This window comes from Salvelinus fontinalis, chromosome 2, assembly GCF_029448725.1.
Source record: "Salvelinus fontinalis isolate EN_2023a chromosome 2, ASM2944872v1, whole genome shotgun sequence".
NCBI lineage: Eukaryota > Metazoa > Chordata > Actinopteri > Salmoniformes > Salmonidae > Salvelinus > Salvelinus fontinalis.
The window spans coordinates 87,974,428-87,992,003 of NC_074666.1; the positions used below are offsets into that span (position 1 = coordinate 87,974,428).

Consider the following 17,576-nt stretch of genomic DNA (forward strand, 5'->3'; position numbering starts at 1 on the left):
CTTGTTGTCACACGGTACTCTAGTGGGCAGCAATCCTGGTCCTGGAAAGCAAGTGTACACTACAGTGTTTCCCCAGGCTATTTTAAACTCCTCAATTAAGGTATTGGTGGTCAGTAATTAGCCTAGTTGACAAACCCTCTCTCCAGGACTAGAGTTGTGTTGGTGACCTCTGGCATGTTGAAATGTTGAAAACATTGAAGGATCTGGAGTAAATGTGCCATCATGTAACTGATATCATTCAATATGTCAACTTCAAGTCAATGGTGGGTGACAATATAAGTTGCAAAAGAAAATGTATTTGGAGCAAAATTACTACAGGGTAGCAAGCAAGTGATGAGCTTGGCTCAAGCAGCCATGCCCATGCCCTTGAGACTGTGCTCCATCCATGCGCGCATTGGGCAGCAAGAGGCAAAAGTGTCCTATTTCTGGGAATCAAGTAATGCCCAACTGTGTGACAACTTGTTGCGGGCATGGCCCTCCCAAAAGTGGATCCTTCCTTAGGACAAAACTAGTCTTGGGGCAAGGAATGTCAATGAAATTCACGTGAGTTTAAAACATCAAAGTCCTAGGCCCTAGACATTCTGAATGTCTGGCAGTTTGTGCACAACAATCTGGGTCATTAGTTTTTTCTTGAGAAATTAAAACATTGACTTGAACTTGGCTAGCTAGCTAATAGCATAATGATCTGAGAGACAAGACACCAGCACAAGCTGCTTTGTTCTTTAGCGTCCCCAATGACAGCACTTTGATTTGAGTTACAAATCGTGCTACAACTTATGTACCTGCTACAATGGCTGTGTTTACACAGACAGCCCAATTCTGATCTTTTGCCCATTTATGGAAGGGGGGGGGGGGGGGGGGGGGGGGGGACTTATATGCAGATTCGGGAATGCCCACATGCAGGAACGCAACAAATTGCGTGCTGCAATCACACACTATTAAAATTATGGGCAAAAAAAACTACCTGATCTGATTGGGCAAAGGACAAATGAGTGAAACATATCAGAATTGGACTGCCTGTGTAAACAGCATCACATTTGTATCTGTTCAGAGAGTGACATGCTGGTCCAACTCAAGGTGTCAAAAAATAATATGGACCCATCCAATTGGCGACAGATTTTCATGTGAATATTCTAAAATCTTAGTCATTTCAGAGTTTCTTTTAGGAAAATCTGGCGCTGGACAACATAACAGGGAACATTTTTATTTACCAGACATTTGAGAAATTGAATGGACATCCTCATGCATTCAGATCCAACCTGACGCAGCATCAATAAATGAGGGATGCTGGCCAAATTAGCCACATTTACAAGTCCTTAAAAACCACCCTTAAGCAAATTACAAAAACACTATTCCTTGTTTTGATGTGTAGCATATGCAAAACTTTATAGACTAGTTTCCTAAAACAATTGTCCACCTCACGGTTGACCTGTCAGAGATGAGCACTAAATGCATCAGGGCATTGCATGCAAAGGCTTCGGTGTCCACAGTATGATTTTCATATTTTAACAGCTTATTTCTCTAAATTGTTGTGCACAAATTTGTTAACATCCCTGTAAGTGAGCTTTTCTCATTTGCCAAGATAATCCATCCACCTGACAGGTGTGGCATATCAAGAAGCTGATTAAACAGCATGATCATTACGCAGGTGCACCTTGTGCTGGGGACAATATAAAGGCCACAAAATTACTACAGTGGAGTATCCAGCAACTTCGCACAACCATTGAAGAGGAGTGGGACAACATTTCAATCAACAGCCTGACAACTCTATGCGACGGAGATATGTCACGCTGCATGAGGCACGCTGCCAAGTTAAATAAAGCTTCAATAAAAATGTATAATCACACCAGATACTGCCTGGTTTCTGATACACACCCCTACCTTTGTTTTTAAGATATGTGACCAACCGATGCATATCTGTATTCCCAGTCATGTGAAATCCATAGATTTGGGCCTAATTTATTTATTTCAATTGACTGATTTCCTTATATAGACTGTAACATGTTTGAACTTGTTGCACGTTACATTTATATATTTTTGTTCAGTATGTATGCATGCGCATGTGTACATTGTATACAAAGTATTCAGACCCCTTGACTTTTTCCACATTTTGTTGCGTTACAGCCTTATTCTAAAATTGATTACATTGATAAGGAAAACAAACAATCTGCACACAATACCTCAATCACAAACAAAAACAAATTTAGAAAATGTTGCTAATTTCTAAAAAATATATATTACATTTACATAAAAGTATTCAGACCATTTACTCAGTACTTTGTTGAAGCACCTTTGGCAGCGATTACAGCCTCGAGTCTTCTTGGGTATGACGCAACAAGCTTGGCACACCTGTATTTGCGAAGTTTCTCCCATTCTTCTCTGCAGATCCTCAGTCAGGTTGGATGGGGAGCGTCGCTGCACAGCTATTTTCAGGTCTCTCCAGAGATGTTCGATCGGGTTCGGGCTCTGGCTGGGTCACTCAAGGGCATTCAGAGACTTGTCCTAAAGCCACTCTTGTGTTGTCTTGGCTGTGTGATTAAGGTCGTTGTCCTGTTGAAAGCTGAACCTTCACCTCAGTCTGAGGTCCTGAGCGCTCTGGAGCAGGTTTTCATCAAGGATCCCTCTGTACTTTGCTCCGGTCATCTTACCCTCAATCCTGACTAGTCTCCCAGTCCATGCCGCTGAAAAAACATTCCCACAGCATGATGCCGCCAACACGCTTCACAGTAGGGATAGTACCAGGTTTCCTCCAGACGTGATGCTTGGTATTCAGAACAAAGAGTTCAATCTTGGTTTCATCAGACCAGAGAATCTTGTTTCTCATGGTCAGAGAGCCCTTTAGGTTCCTTTTGGCAAACTCCAAGTAGGCGGTCAAGTGTCTTTTACCGAGGAGTGGTTTCCTTCTGGCCACTTTACCATAAAGGCCTGATTGGTGGAGTGCTGCAGAGATGGTTGTCCTTCTGAAAGGTTACAGAGTAACTCTGGAGATCTGTGAGAGTGACCATCGTGTTCTTGGTCACCTCCCTGACCATGGCCCTTCTCCTCCGATTGCTCAGTTTGGCTGGGCGGCCAGCTCTAGGAAGAGTCTTGGTGGTTCCAAACTTCTTCCATTTAAGAATGATGGAGGCCACTGTGTTCTTGGGGACCAGAAATGTGTTTGTACCCTTCCCCTGATCTGTGCCTTGACACAATCCTGTCTCGGAGCTCTACAGAGAATTCCTTCGACCTCATGGCTTGGTTTTTGCTCTGACATGCACTGTCAACTGTCTGAACTTATATCATGTTCAAGCAATTGAATTTACCACAGGTGGACTCCAATCAGCTTGTAGAAACATCTCAAGGATGATCAATGGAAACAGGATGCACCTGAGCTCAATTTCGAGTCTCGTAGCAAAGGGTTTGAATACTTATGTAAATAAGGTATTTATGCTTTATATTTTTAATATATTTGCAAAAAATGTTTTTCTTCGATTTGTCATTATGGGGTAGTGTGTGTAGATTGATGAGGAGAAAAATTAATTTAATACATTGTAGAATAAGGCTGAAATGTAACTTAATGTGAAAAAAGGGAAGGGATCTGAATACTTTTCGAATGCACAGTATCTGCTTCCATTAATTTCTTTCAACTGGTGCCGGGGGACCTTCAGATGAGTCTTGTGAGGCCCGTGGGCATCCTAGAGCAAAACAACCGACATGTGCATGTTCTTGAGTCTAACCTTTCCACAGAGGGGTCATATTATTGTAGCCCAGACTGTTTGCATGCTACAGACAGAAGTTGGCAGATCGCCTGTACCAACTTCAGACGTGTCCCATGGAGTAATCTTTCCATAGAGGAGTCATAATAGTTTGAAGGCCAAACCGTTTGGACGCTACATACGATTTTGTGAGAAGAAAGATTTTCGGGATGTCTCATGGTCTGACAAACCCTACTCTAGTTCTGCCACCTTTCACCACAGCTGCGGAACTGCGACATCAGCGGATGCGGTGGATTGAGATGCATCCAATGCAACAAAAAAAGCTGACCTCTTGCTTGAATTGACAGATGTATTATTATGCTAATTAGAGTTCCGCAGGGCGCGAACATCGACTCTAGGGGTTTCTAAAGCAAACTTAAAGCAGACTCAGAGCTGCCAACTCTCATGATTTGGCCCTTACCATGTAGGTCCATTGCTTGGTCAAGAGTTGTTGATATCTGAGAGAGTTTTGCATAATACATCCCATGCCTCAACTGGATTTGCCTGAGCTTTATTTATCACGGCCACTGATCGCTCTATACGAACAACATCTTGAAAATGTTTGAGGTGAGAGGATTGTAGGGGTAATCCAAGCACTAAAGATAACATTTTTTGCTGATGTCAACCCCACATAAATGATTCATTTTCTGAACCAGTTGCAGTACAAATGCAGAGTCCTCATTCAACAAGAACAAAGGTGGATCTTTGTTCACAGGGGAACCCAAAACTGTAGTAAGGCAATTTAAAACATGTGACCAGAACTGGGACACCACAGGACATTCCCAAAACATGAGCATTAGTGTTCCAACAGCATTTATGCGGCATCTATCACATATTAGGAGTAGGAATCAGCTTCATAGAATTCAGCCTTTTGACAGCATATAATAAAGTCGATTTCATCCACACTTGCATTAGTCCCTTCGTTTGGTGACGAATAATTTTGTCAAACAGATTGTGAACCGAAAACTGTATGTTTGATTCTAGAGGGGGGGCAATGAATAGAACAATTGTTTGGTTAGGGTAGGTCATAAATAGGTCATATTTATGACATCTTGTCTTCAAGAGATTTTATTATCAATTTACTTCAGTATGATCAGTGGAACAATTCTCATTCTCAACAATTGGCTAAAATATAGGGTAATTACTGTGCTTGTCAACACTGCCGACATTCCCCACACATTTTATTATTCCACTTCTTCCCAATTTTGCCAGTGTAATCACATATTTGAAGTCTGATATGGCTACTTGTGTCTTTGAAAATGAATGATGAGGCTATGTATTATTGCAGCTATTCATGGACAGTTTTGAATAAATTATACAAATAAGCATTGATATTCAATGCTCCAGGAATAAAATATTTTAGTATTGTGCACAAGCTAGGCAGAGATGGTAGGGGGACTATGTAGAGTAAGATGACAGCAAGGATCTTCAACTATATAGTAAGCATAAGTAGTAAGTATCATTGCACGAGCCTTGGCTTGCACGAGCCGGCTCGGCTCATAGGGCAGGAGCCCATCTCCTGTTTCTGTTGCGTGAGACAGCTTGATGTAAAGTACACCCCCTGGATAGGACGCTAGTCTATCGCAGGGCCTTACCCCCAATCTATATCCTTAGTAGGCATAAACCACCTGAATATTGATATTCATTCGATTTTTCATCAAGCTTGGCTGATTTTAAGACATTTTTTAAACACCCAGCACTTGGGAAACATAGATCAGGTGTGGCCAACTCTCCTGTAAATCAAGTAGGATTTTCTTTCAGACCCATTTAGAAAAAAATAAAAAAGTGTTACCCACTTCCATTAACCATTAACATTAAAAATTCCTGTGCTGAGCATACAACTTTCCACATGAGAACAGGGATCAATCCCTGCTTACAACCTTCCCACTGTTTCTAACATTTGCCTGTGTCCCGATCTCATTTCACTACTGTCTGAATAAAGTGTCAAACCACAAACTAACAAAAAAAATACTTTATACCCAAAAAATCTCAAAGTAACAAAGTCATCAAATTGTGAGCGTTCATTTCATGTTCAAAGCATCCTAAATACACCTAACCTGTGGTTTACATTTTTTCCCCACCCCGGTCATAGGCCTACGCCATGTCCAAATACATAGAATTGCAGAACATTTGTTTTAAAACAGTAACTAAATAATTCTAAATAATTCTCAGCATTGTTTGACTACCTCCATCAAACCCCGTCTCGTGTTATGCTCATAGTCATAGAAGAACCTACATGAAACGTTACATTAAAAGTGGCAAAAACAATACTTTGCAAAACTTCACGAGAGCTAAAGCCCTTGGCAGATCCCAGACAGCTCGCAAACTCACCCAGAGATCCGTGCCCCAGTCCATGTTTAACGTCTTCTTATCAGCGGATCCCTGAATACAAAGAACTTCTTCAAAGTTATCCCAATTTGGAGGACGCCTCAATCCTAAAAAAATATTTCCGAGGACGCTCAAATACCCCTTCTGGTATCCTTTCCGTTTCTAAACAGTGAGAATCATTTCTCCCTATAATGTAGCTAGTTATCGCTAACTAGTCTAGTTAATCTAAACAATATTCGTTGCAAAGGAAAGAAGAATAAACTAGCTTTCATATCCGCGTCACTCCCAAATCCTAATTCTTAAAGGGACAGTTCCCTAATGTATTTGCCTTCAATAAAATGTTCACTGGCGACAGACTGGCAGTGGCATGTCATAAGCAGTGACGCTTGTTTATTTACTTTTAAAAACAGTTTTGAAAATAGTTTTTCTTCAATAAAATGTTCACTGGCGACAGACTGGCAGTGGCATGTCATAAGCAGCGACGCTTGTTTATTTACTTTTAAAAACAGTTTTGAAAATAGTTTTATAAAGGAAAATGAATGTTCAGATTCTACTGTAATTAGACTACAGCAAGCAATACAATTAAGCATTGATATAGGAATATGAACATTCTTATTAAATTCCTTTGTATGATGACAGATGCAAGACACTTGAACAGCCAAAAATCTACAAAAGCATTAAAAAAACGCTAGTCACACAAAAAGCTCATAGTTAAGATTGTTTAAACACAATTCAACAAACTGTACCACTGAATCAAGGCCCATGTATCGACAGTATTCTGATTCATTTTCTAGACTGAGGTAAGCACACACACACACACACAGGATTGACTTCATACTTACATAAATCCTCAAATTTTACAACACTATTTGTTCAAGAGGGCAGCCAGCACATGGCAGTAATACATTTCCTTTTGTTATTTTCTTATACAGTGTAATTCCTAGCAGGGGTGCAACTTTCACTGGGGACGGGGGATGGGGGGCATGTCCCCCCCTACATTCTGAATTTGCATTTTCTGTCTCCCACAGTCTATCATTGGAATTTGATACAAAACGAGGCAACGGTGTGCTTTAAGACCATGCAGACGTCTCCGAGCGGTCGCATAGGCTGTTTGGAGTGTTTATCCGACTGGATATTTAAAATATATATATATATGTCCCTCCACTTCTAAAACCAAAGTTGCTATGTGTCTAGTCTACACATAGTTGACATTGACTCCAAATCCCATACAAGTACATTAACAGTAAACTCACATAGATTTGTTACTCAAAGTCACATTCAAAATCAAGGAAAATACTAGTCCAATTGAATCCCCACCTTAATCTTACATTTTAAATATTTTTTTGCAGATCACGCAGTCGATTTGATTTATTAAATCCCATTGTTGCTTGTAGACCAAATCATTTTCATGTCATACAAAAGTGTTACTGCGTGAAGTTTAAAATACATTCTGTCATTACTAAATTGGGAATGTGATATATTTTAAACTTTTTTTTTAAATGTACACACACAAAAAGATTTCATGAATAAAAGCTTGTCATCCTAAAATGAAGTGGATGTTGACGCAATCTTTATAAGCAGGAGGGATTCGTATTTCTTTGGTCCTCAACTCGTGGCTCAGTCGTTTCATTCAGTGTAAGTGGAGTTCACAGGAGGTTGGTGGCACCTTAATTGGGGATGACGGGCTCTTGGTAAATGGCTGGAGCGCAATCAGTGGAATGGCATCCACGCTCCGTTCCAGCCATTATCATGGGCCGTCCTCCCCTCAGCAGCCTCTACTGGGCTGGAGTTAGCCTGCTCAGGAGCAGATTAGTTCTGAAATGTATCTGGCTAAAGGGTGAGCCACTTTCGTATGACTGGCTATCCCGAGTTGAACTCAGAGTTTTCCTAATTTACCTAGGTAACTCCTCAAACCTTCGTAGGATACCCCTCTGGATCAGATTGGTCTACCCCTGTTGTAGACAGTGGCATCATTGGAACGTTGTTTGGCTGGTTGACGTCTGTGGTGTTGATTGTTATGAAATGATAATATCTTTGTATTTTCCTCAACATACAGAAGACGTTCAGGAGTATCAGGGTACTGAACAGGATAACAAATGTAATAATTACAATAATTATAATTGTGGGGTCATCTGAAGAGGAGGAAATAGAAGGAGAGGAGGAGAGTTTAGACATGATTCAGACCAATTCTGTTGATACATTGATTCAGGCTAGCTTGTGATCTAGGATTTCTGTTTCACAATTCAGCTCTTTAAAATTAAATGCGATTAATTTATTAATCTTACTGAAAGAATATGAAGTATGTCTTATGACAGCATGAATCACTACATCAGGGTCAGCTACGTTTCTACCATAACATTACCCTCAGTCGGTCAGTTATAACTACCTTTCTACCTTTCATAGTTACTGTTGTTGTTCTGGTGGCCGTCCCAACTCTATTCGTGGCAGTGCAGATGTAGATCCCAGCGTTGGTAGACGTGGCTGTGGTGATTCTAATAGTCCTCTGGCCCCCCTCAGTGGACAACTTCACATTGCGTGCAGCGGTGTAGTTCCACTTCATCTCAGGAGGAGGGTTCCCTTCAGCACTGCAGTTCAGAGACACATCACTGCCTGCACTCACCTCCACTGTGTCATTCCCTAGAAGGAACTTAGGAGCATCTAAGGAGAAATGAGGTGCTTTTAGAGTAGACCACTCAAAACTATGCAACTTATGGGATTTCAATTGGAAGCCATACCCGTCAAGTGTTTTTGATTTATGAAAAAGATCAAGATTAATAGCCAACTCACAGTGTACAGTAATGTCGAGAGGTTCTGATGTTACTGTAGGATGGGGTCCCTCTGGTCCCAGGTCCAGTTCTGCTCTACATCTATACTGAGCTCCATCATCATCTCTACTGGGGCTGATCATCAGAGTATCTGACACATCCACTGGTGTCTTACTGACGTTACTGTAAGTTACATTATCTAAGGGTTCATTTCCTTTGTACCACTTCACAACCAGGTTCTGTAGAGGAGCGATGTTCTGTATGTCACACTGCAGCTGGTACTCTGTCCCCTCCACCATGGGACCAGAGTGTCTCACAACAGAGATGGACACGCTGTCTGGAGTCTCTGTAGAGGAGGTCAACAATATAAAAAAACTCAATGCTGATATACAGTTAAATAGAAACATACCTTTCTGATTCACAAGGAGGAAAATACTCACTGTAGAGAATGACTGGAAGTACTTTTGAGGGTTGTTTGCCATCATTGAGAGTGATGTAGCATTTAGGTTCTATTGTCCAATCAGTAAGTTTATCCACAGTCCAGGTGACAACGTTGACATCTTGTTCAAAACCTGTACCTCCTAATGTGGCCTCCCAGCCCATCCCCTCGTGGTCTGTGGATGATGTGCTGCAGTTGACTGAGACTGAGTCTCCATATCTCACTACCACTCTGGGAGGGTTGAGCTCAAGAGGAAGGTAACTACTGTAAAAACATACAAGAATGAAGACATCAATGTGAAATCCACATCAAATATAAACTGTTCTGCCTTGTGAGATGTTACACCACATGGAAATTCACACCCACCCCACCCATTTAGACACTGACATATCACTCAATAACATCAACAGTGTCTGTATTGTACCTGAGTGAGTGTGTGTTTCTTGTGATTTCATGTCATTATATAATTGTATCCTTTGATTTGGGTCCTGAGTTGTTTCTATCCATGTGACCTGATCAGGAAAAACGCAGGTCCCTGTCTACTGATGACTGTTACCTTATTGCATTATTGCAACATATCAATATAACTTTTTTATTGCTCATTGAATACTTTAATTTCTTGACTTTAATTGCTCTCAAATTGCTCTTAAAACTAATTTCCTTTGTCAACAATCAACTTCTGTTCAAGTTTTGTTAGCGGGAGGCGAGCACATGTTTAACTACCACCCTGGGAGACAGCAAACAGTTACTATATCACCAGAGTAGATAATAACTATATGATAAACTACATTCAACATAAACATCATAACCCACACAGCGATCACAACAATAGATATTAATAGATAAGTATGGAACAAATTAACCACTCACCTCCATGTAACAGCATTAGCATGAGGAGGCCCAACATCCTCTGGAGTGAGATCATGGTAGTTCTCTGGTACCCCATGCTGAGCAAGGTGAGGGTGATGGGGGACAGGATGCCCTGACTGATGGTCCAGGCTCGGTCCTAACGCTGTGCTAGTGCTAGTTAGTGTATCTCAGGCAGAGCGCTTACTGTGTGAAGCAAGTGTTTCAAAGAGGAAATTCAAACCCTACCCTGATGCTGTGCAAAGAGGAAACTGTTAAACTGAAACATGACATCAATCCAGTGGTGGAAAAAGTACCCAATTGTCATACTTGAGTCAAAGTAAAGATACCTTAATAGAAAATGACTCAAGTAAAAGTGAAAGTCACCCAGTAACATCCTACTTGAGTGTAAGTAAGAAAGTATTTGGTTTTAAATAAACATAAGTATCAAAAGTAAATGCAATAGCTCAAATATACTTAAGTATCAAAAGTAAAAGTATAATAATTTCAAATTCTTTATATTAAGCAAACCTTTTTCCTCATATTAAGCACATTCTTTTATTTACCGATAGCCAGGGACACACTCCAACGCTCACACATCATTTATAAAGAAAGCATTTGTGTTTAGTGAGTCTGCCAGATCAGAGGCAGTAGAGATGACCAGGGATTTTCTCTTTATGTGCTTGAATTAGACCATTTTCCTGTCCTGCTAAGCATTAAAAATGTAACGAGTACTTTTGGGTGTCAGGGAAAATGTATGGAGTAAAAAGTATATTATTTTCTTCAAGAATGTAATAAAGTAAAAGTCATCAAAAATATAAATAGTAAAGTACAGATACCCCAAAAAACGACTTACGTAGTACTTTAAAGTATTTTTACTTAAGTACTTTACACCACTGCATCAAACCACAATGTCAGTTCTCATTAGTAAAAGAAACATACTCCTACTTCACCTTGTGGTGTAATCTTCAAACATTGTTTTACAATTTTTGATCAAATAAATACATTGCAGTTAGAAAACAATTCCACATGTTGTGTTGGCATGTCAGTCTAACGCTGTCTTATTAACATACCTGTTTAACATATAAGAACTTCATTAACATCCTTCCTTATCCGTGAAGGAACCATAATATTGCCGTGATGCATGATTGACATGTGTATAACACAGGAGGCTGCTGAGGGGAGGACGGCTCATAATAATGGCTGGAATGGAGTGAATGGAATGGTATCAAACACATTTGAAACTATTCCACTCCAACCATTACCACGAGCCCGTCCTCCCCAATTAAGATGCCACCAACCTCCTGTAGTGTATATCTAACGGGAAGAGGGTTAGGTGGGTTTGATCATCATGGTGACTGTCTTGAGGGAGTAGGAGCCACCGTGGAACTCTGCCCAGTAAACCCCGTCCTGGTAGCGGCTGCGGTAGTGACCCCCTCGATACCACACGCCGTTTAAGTTGGAGTGGGCACACATGTGGTACCACCAGCCCCCCTTCTGGAAGTGGGCACAGTTCCCTAATGAGGAAATGGAGAGAAACCAACTCATCAAGCCAAACCTGGGTGCTCAAACAGGCAGCCATGAAAAGAGGCAGAAATGAAAAAAAGAGAGGGTAGTAGAGAGAGAGAGGATTCACCTGAATAAGCATCCTTATCCTTGTCCAGAGTTGTAAAGGCTTTGTTATTGTGCCAGGACATTGAGTCTCCGGCGTTGCCTTGGTATTCCCCCAGCCTCAGACGGTACCAGTCGCTTTCAGGCTCCAGGCGGAAGCTGTCGTACTCTGCAAACACCTGGCGGCCCTGCCAGTCCTCCATGGCCACCCGAAGCTTGTAGTGGGCCTGCTTGGTCAGCCAGTAGAGGTGCTCCAGACCCAGCCAGTACTCTCCATCCAGGTTCCCAAAGCCTTGCTGGGGTGGAGGGGTACAACAGATAGTTTAGGGTTAGGTTCACTGTAGCAATAGTTTTCATGACTTCTGTGGTGTTAAACCGTCCTCAACTGAAGGATACTCTTGAGTCTCTGAGCTGTAATACCAGCTGTTTTTCTGGTTTTAGAGCCCACTGTGATGGTTGTCAATTACAGTAACTATACAGCTCGTGTTTCATGACATATAATCAGCTGAAATGAAAGGCAAATGGAGGAGGGGAAAGGATTATGGGTCTGCTATGGGTCTGCAGTGCACACACTCACTGTGTGTTTTGTAATGCAATGGTAATAGCACAATGTCTGATGTCATAACAAGCTCTTGAGCGCTTCACTTTTAGTGCTCACTACACACTGGAGGTGAGAGCACCTTGTACTGCTCCCAGGTCCTGAAGAAGTTGACTGATCCGTCCTGTCTCCTCTGGATGACGGTCCAGCCTCCCTGGGCCTTGGTCTGTTCACACCAGGCCTGCAGAAGCCGGTTGGCGCTCTGTGGACGCAGCAGGTAGATCCCATTGGTGGTCTCGCCCGAGTCCAGCACATGCTGGCAGTCCCTCCAGGGTCCTGAGGGACAGAGATGGTGTAGGTATGTGATTCACAAAGGCAGTTAGGATTTCGGAACATACCTGGGTTCAAATAGTCATAATTGTGCTCGATTGAGCCTGCCTGGTGCAATGGAACTAATGGAAGTCCAGAATGTCCAAACTCCGCCCACCTGCCACTAGGCAGGCTCAACCAACTGCTGGAAATGAGTGAGTGAGACACGTAATGGAGAGAGGGGTCTGGAATTCTGTTTGTTTTAGAGCCAACAGGGTCACAGATACATGTTTTCTCGCTTTGCTTCAGCTTATCTCTTTACTGCCGAAGACATTCTTTCACCACACATGTTGAATGTCTTATGTCACACTGGGAAAGATAAGCATACACCGCATGAACGGACACGAAAGGCTAAGCATCACCTCTCTCTCACACAGTCCAGACCAAGGGTTAGTCATACTGTAACCGTACACTCATTCTATAGACAAGTATCTCCTTGTCACTCATCACACACACATAAGCTCTGAGTCTACATTGTAACTGGTGTGAAGTCCCCATGCTGCTGCTGCTGCTCAGCTCCACTGTGGGAGGAGCCTGTCCATACAAGGTGGTGTCACACATCTGAATGCTCTGCCTTGTAATCTCACACATTCCAGTTGCGCACACAACGTGCATTGTATGGGGGTATCACCTTGTAATTCAAGGTTACATAGCAATGTCCTATAGAGGGCTGTGATTAGGGTGTGTGTTTGTGCGTGTGCGTGTGCGTGCGCGTGTGTGCGTGTGCGTGCGTGCGTGCGTGTGTGTGTGTGTGTGTGTGTGTGTGTATGCGTGTGTGTGTTACTCATTAACAAAGCCCCTTCTCTACTCTGATGAGAACAGCTGGCAGTTATTAGACATTGTTTAGGCATTCCCAGAGAGATAACAAAGTTCTATCAGCGGGTCAGTGACTCCCCGAGCTTCTGCACAGTGTCTTCTGGAGTGTAAATAACACTGACAAAATACTGACACTGTTTCATACACAAACTCAAGGTCCCGACAGCAAACAATTAAGCATTTGAAGGGCCGAAAGAAAACAGCTTGTTTGTTCTGATTGTTGTCAAAGGTGACAGAAAAACCATATCGAAAAACAATATCGAAACAAAACAGGAACCAATGAGATATGCGATGTATTGACTGAAATAGAAACAAGGTGTTATAATGTGTGATAACGCTGCCGGGGGAAGATAGATACATAGTGTTACTCTGTCTTACAAAGACAGACCTTCATTCCTACATAGACAGTGTTGGTTAAGCTGAAAGCGCCGTTGGCAGTTGTAAGCTCTGAGGGTGCCATGATTTACCTGGGGTCTTAGTGACAGGGAAGCTTATGAAGGGGGCGTCAGTAGGGGTGTCGGCCATGGTGGTGGGGAGCACCTTTGTCCCCTGCAGGGGTTCTCTCTCCTCCTGTGGCTGTAGTGGAGGGGCGCCCTGGTCTCTCTGAACATCATTAGCCATCTCCTTGGACTGTGAGCTGTCATTCAGACGCCCACTGGACTGGATACTCAGGGGTTCAGAGGTCATCTGTCCAACACAACACAAATATATAAAGACATTTGTACAGACCATTGTGGGTACTGTAGTATGTTATGGTACAACTTTAGCTTCATGGGTCAGGGTCAATGCTTGAGAAAGGCCCATGATAACAATGCCAGTGATTTGATAAATACAGAGCTCCCCCTACCTGTGGAGGTGGAGTAGTGTTCTTGGTGGTCTGGCACAGCTTCTCCAGCCGGGCGATGAGCTGACTCTGGTTGCTCATCGTGGAGGTGAGGGCTCCATACTTCTTCTCCAGCTCCCTGTAACTAGTGGAGATCTGCAGCATCTGGGATGTTGGTCCACCATGACCGAGCAACAGACAACGGGACAATCAGGGATGTATCAAGGTGCTACATGCCTGTAGTTATATAATTCTAACTTCCCCCTTATGAATACAGCTGTTCCCACAATGCTCTCTGTCTGATTACCTGTGCGGTGGCGTTGAGCAGTATGTTCTCGACCCGCCTCTGTTCGACCACCTGGTCCTTCCTGTACATAACCTCGTGCAGCAGCTGGGCGTAGAGCTGGGCGATGCGGGAGTTCATGCTGCCGCTCTCTTTCCGTAGCGCCCGTACCTCCGTAACCAGGGCCCCCTCCTGCTCCAGCTGGCCCCTTAGCTTCTCCAGCTGTTCCTGCTGACGGCTCAACTCACCCCGCAGAGCCGTTACCTCTGAGTGGTTGGAGGCGCCGGTGGTGGACTCGGTGCTCACGCACAGCGCCCCCTTCAGTTTCTGCTGGGGAACGATAAAGGTGTAGGAGCAGCGGCCTGCTTTTAGCTCTGAGGAGCGGGACGGGCGCTTCTGGGTCTCTTCCTTCCGCCCCCCCACCTCAGGCATGACTAGGAGGAGCACCAGCAACAGAGACAGGCCAATAGTCAGCTGCTTCTCCATCTACCTGTTCAACTGCTCTTCTGTCCATGGAAATAAGCAGTGATAGAGATTCATTAGCAGATTCCCCCAATAAAACATGATACTCTATATCTAGAACATGTAGACAGGTATTCATTCAGTAAAACTAGCATTTGCCCATTTCAAACAACTGTAATTGTACACCAACAAGTACATCACAGTCAGACACTGGCCACAAAGATGCAAAATTCCATACAGGCATTTTCAGTGGATAGCAGAGCATGTAAAAGTGCTACCACAATATCTAAGATGGAGCTCAGACTGTCTTTTAAGCCTTGAAAACCCACCAGATGTTCCCCTGGTAGGTGAAAGTACACGTAACCCTGTCTGCCTGGCTGGAGTTTATTAACAAGTCAACACTGGGGTGACGATGGTCAACAAAACCCAGTCAGAGTCAACTCACACTTACATCCCATTGGTCAACACAATCCTTTCAGGGTCAACTCTGGCTACCACCATTGTCAACACCATAAACACCATTATCACCTCAACATTGACACAACACACTCTATTTGCAGGGGTCACTACTCCTCAACCTCAGTGAAACACATTACTGGTAGCAACAAGTTTCTGTAAGTAAACTGGAATACCAAAGAAAAAGAATACATCACATGATTGCCAAATGGTAGTGTCAGAAGCCCTGTGCCATATTGCCAAACATTAACCATTGATCATCTATCATTATAATAGTAGCACTATTCTTATTAAATCTGAAAGGGGATCCTATCTTTGTAACTTTTAAAGTGAGGGAGCATGACTTACCTCAGTCCTGTTCAGTGGTATAGAGTTAGTTGGCAAACTCTGTCAGCTGTGTTCCTGTGTGTATCCCAGAATCCTGAGCTCTAATGGGTACAGAATGTACTTCTTTAAAGCATCCTCATCTAGAATCCAGATGACAGGACTAACGGACCTTCCTTAGCATTGCCTCAGAATGGTCTACTGCCTCAGAATTGCCTCCCAATGAGAAAGTCCACCGCTGTGGCTATAGCATGCAGCCCGGCGACCCTTTTTCCTAGTGTGTCTGAACCTCACAGAGACAGGCAGACCAGAGAGACTGAGCTACAGTAAGAAAGACTCAAGGGAGAAAGAGAACTACACACCAAACTGACACACAACGTTTTTTCAGCAGCAAGACCTCCCCCTCACTTCATCCCTGTCACAGGCCCTCTAAACAAAGAGAGACATAATTACAAACTACCCAAATGACACCCCCTCTCTCTCTCCTCCCATCCTCTCAGCTCAGCTGCCTCTGGCCCTCAGTGCAGGAGGCAGGAACCCTCTCTCTGTCTCTGTCCGTTGCCTCCCTTCAGCCTGCTGTTCTCTCACAGAGGCCTACTCCCAGGCGGTCCATATGTTACTGTAGTTCAGCTTGAAAAGGAAGCCTATGAGTAATCAATATAATTTATTAAACAATGTCAAATATAAGAACAATATATTGAGGGTTATAATATGGATAAGATGCAGATGAAGGTGAATATCCACCGTATGATGAGGAATAATTCTGTCAGTCATCATGGATAGTCTCTTTCAACTGCTGTGTGCTAGTAGATACGGTAAAGACGGCATTTCATCTAAAAGGACCCATGAGCGCAACGTGTGAAGTTTACAGGAACATGTCAAATTTGGTGTCAAATGAAAGCTAAGAGTCTATGGTTTTACAAATTAAGGCATATATACATTTTCCAACCATTTTCATACTAAAAATGTGGAATAAGTAAAGGCTTTGATTTGATTTCTGGTCCAACAGAAAGAAAATGGGTCTTAAAAAACATCTACCAGAAAAAGTATTAAAAGGTATTAGAAATACATTAAAAAACAATAATGTAAAGACCTCTGCCAACTAATATCAACACTTCTATTTCGTTTTTTAGATTACATTGCCTTCTGCCTTGTAATTCCGTTACCTAAAACCTCTAATTTCACTCACTCATGAGAAAGGAGGATGAAAGGTCACAGAAGTAATAAGTAAAGGTATACCTACCAATTAGTTATAGTGTTTTTACTTATATCAAGTTTGTTTATGAATTATTAAGTGATTAAAACTATACCAGGCGGTGTCAGAGGAAGGCCCAAGAAATTGTCAAAATCTTCAGCCACCCAAGCCACAGACTGTTCTCTCTGCTACCGCAGGGCAAGCGGTACCGATGCATCAAGTCTGGAACCACCAGGAGCCTGAACATCTTCTACCCCCAACCCATAAGACTTGTAAACAAGACTACTAAATAGCTAATCAAATGGCTACCCGGACTACCAGCATTGACCCTTTTTGCACTAACTCTCTTGCACTGACTCTATGCACACACACTAGACTCTATCCACACACTCACATATATTAACACTGACACCCCAACACATGCACAGATGTATACTGACACCACACACATGCATACTGATGCCACACACACACACTTTCACCCTCACCACATACGCTGATGCTACTGTCTATCCTGTTGCCTGGTAACTTTACCCCTAACTATATGTACAGTACATACAGTTGAAGTCGGAAGTTTACATACACCT

The 17,576-nt window shown here is 42.7% G+C and overlaps 2 protein-coding genes and 1 pseudogene across 7 annotated transcripts in view; all 3 read right to left on the minus strand.

Moving 5' to 3' along the window:
* The window catches only part of LOC129830720 (cdc42-interacting protein 4 homolog), a 30,650-nt gene extending 24,270 nt beyond the window's left edge, over positions 1 to 6,380 (minus strand). For 2 of the 6 annotated variants that reach the window (XM_055893381.1, XM_055893364.1), the window contains exon 1: positions 6,066 to 6,379. In XM_055893381.1, the coding sequence (XP_055749356.1) occupies positions 6,066 to 6,089 (24 nt within the window). In that variant the 5' untranslated portion in view covers positions 6,090 to 6,379. Of the gene's footprint in view, positions 1 to 6,065 lie in introns of all 6 variants that reach the window. The other 4 variants (XM_055893390.1, XM_055893401.1, XM_055893373.1 and 1 more) reach the window with 3 other exon arrangements.
* A 174-nt stretch (positions 6,381 to 6,554) lies between these two features.
* On the minus strand, positions 6,555 to 11,088 carry LOC129867567 (kin of IRRE-like protein 1; annotated as a pseudogene).
* angptl6 (angiopoietin-like 6) lies at positions 10,655 to 16,199 on the minus strand. Its single transcript, XM_055943811.1, has 7 exons — positions 15,819 to 16,199; positions 14,577 to 15,058; positions 14,294 to 14,434; positions 13,914 to 14,133; positions 12,404 to 12,597; positions 11,749 to 12,019; positions 10,655 to 11,629 (listed from the first exon to the last, which is right to left on the minus strand). Exons 2-7 carry the CDS (start codon positions 15,036 to 15,038, stop codon positions 11,445 to 11,447), a joined length of 1,473 nt encoding a protein of 490 aa, XP_055799786.1. The 5' UTR covers positions 15,039 to 15,058; positions 15,819 to 16,199; the 3' UTR covers positions 10,655 to 11,444.
* Between the last annotated feature and the right edge of the window lie 1,377 nt (positions 16,200 to 17,576).

Excerpts from the sequence above, each read along its gene's own strand:
- angptl6 (XM_055943811.1), bottom strand. The coding sequence starts at position 15,038 with ATGGAGAAGCAGCTGACTATTGGCCTGTCTCTGTTGCTGGTGCTCCTC. Across the intron at positions 14,134-14,293 it reads ACACTACTCCACCTCCACAG|ATGACCTCTGAACCCCTGAG; the intron begins GTAGGGGGAGCT and ends TGTGTTGGACAG. Across the intron at positions 12,598-13,913 it reads CCCTGTCACTAAGACCCCAG|GACCCTGGAGGGACTGCCAG; the intron begins GTAAATCATGGC and ends TCTGTCCCTCAG.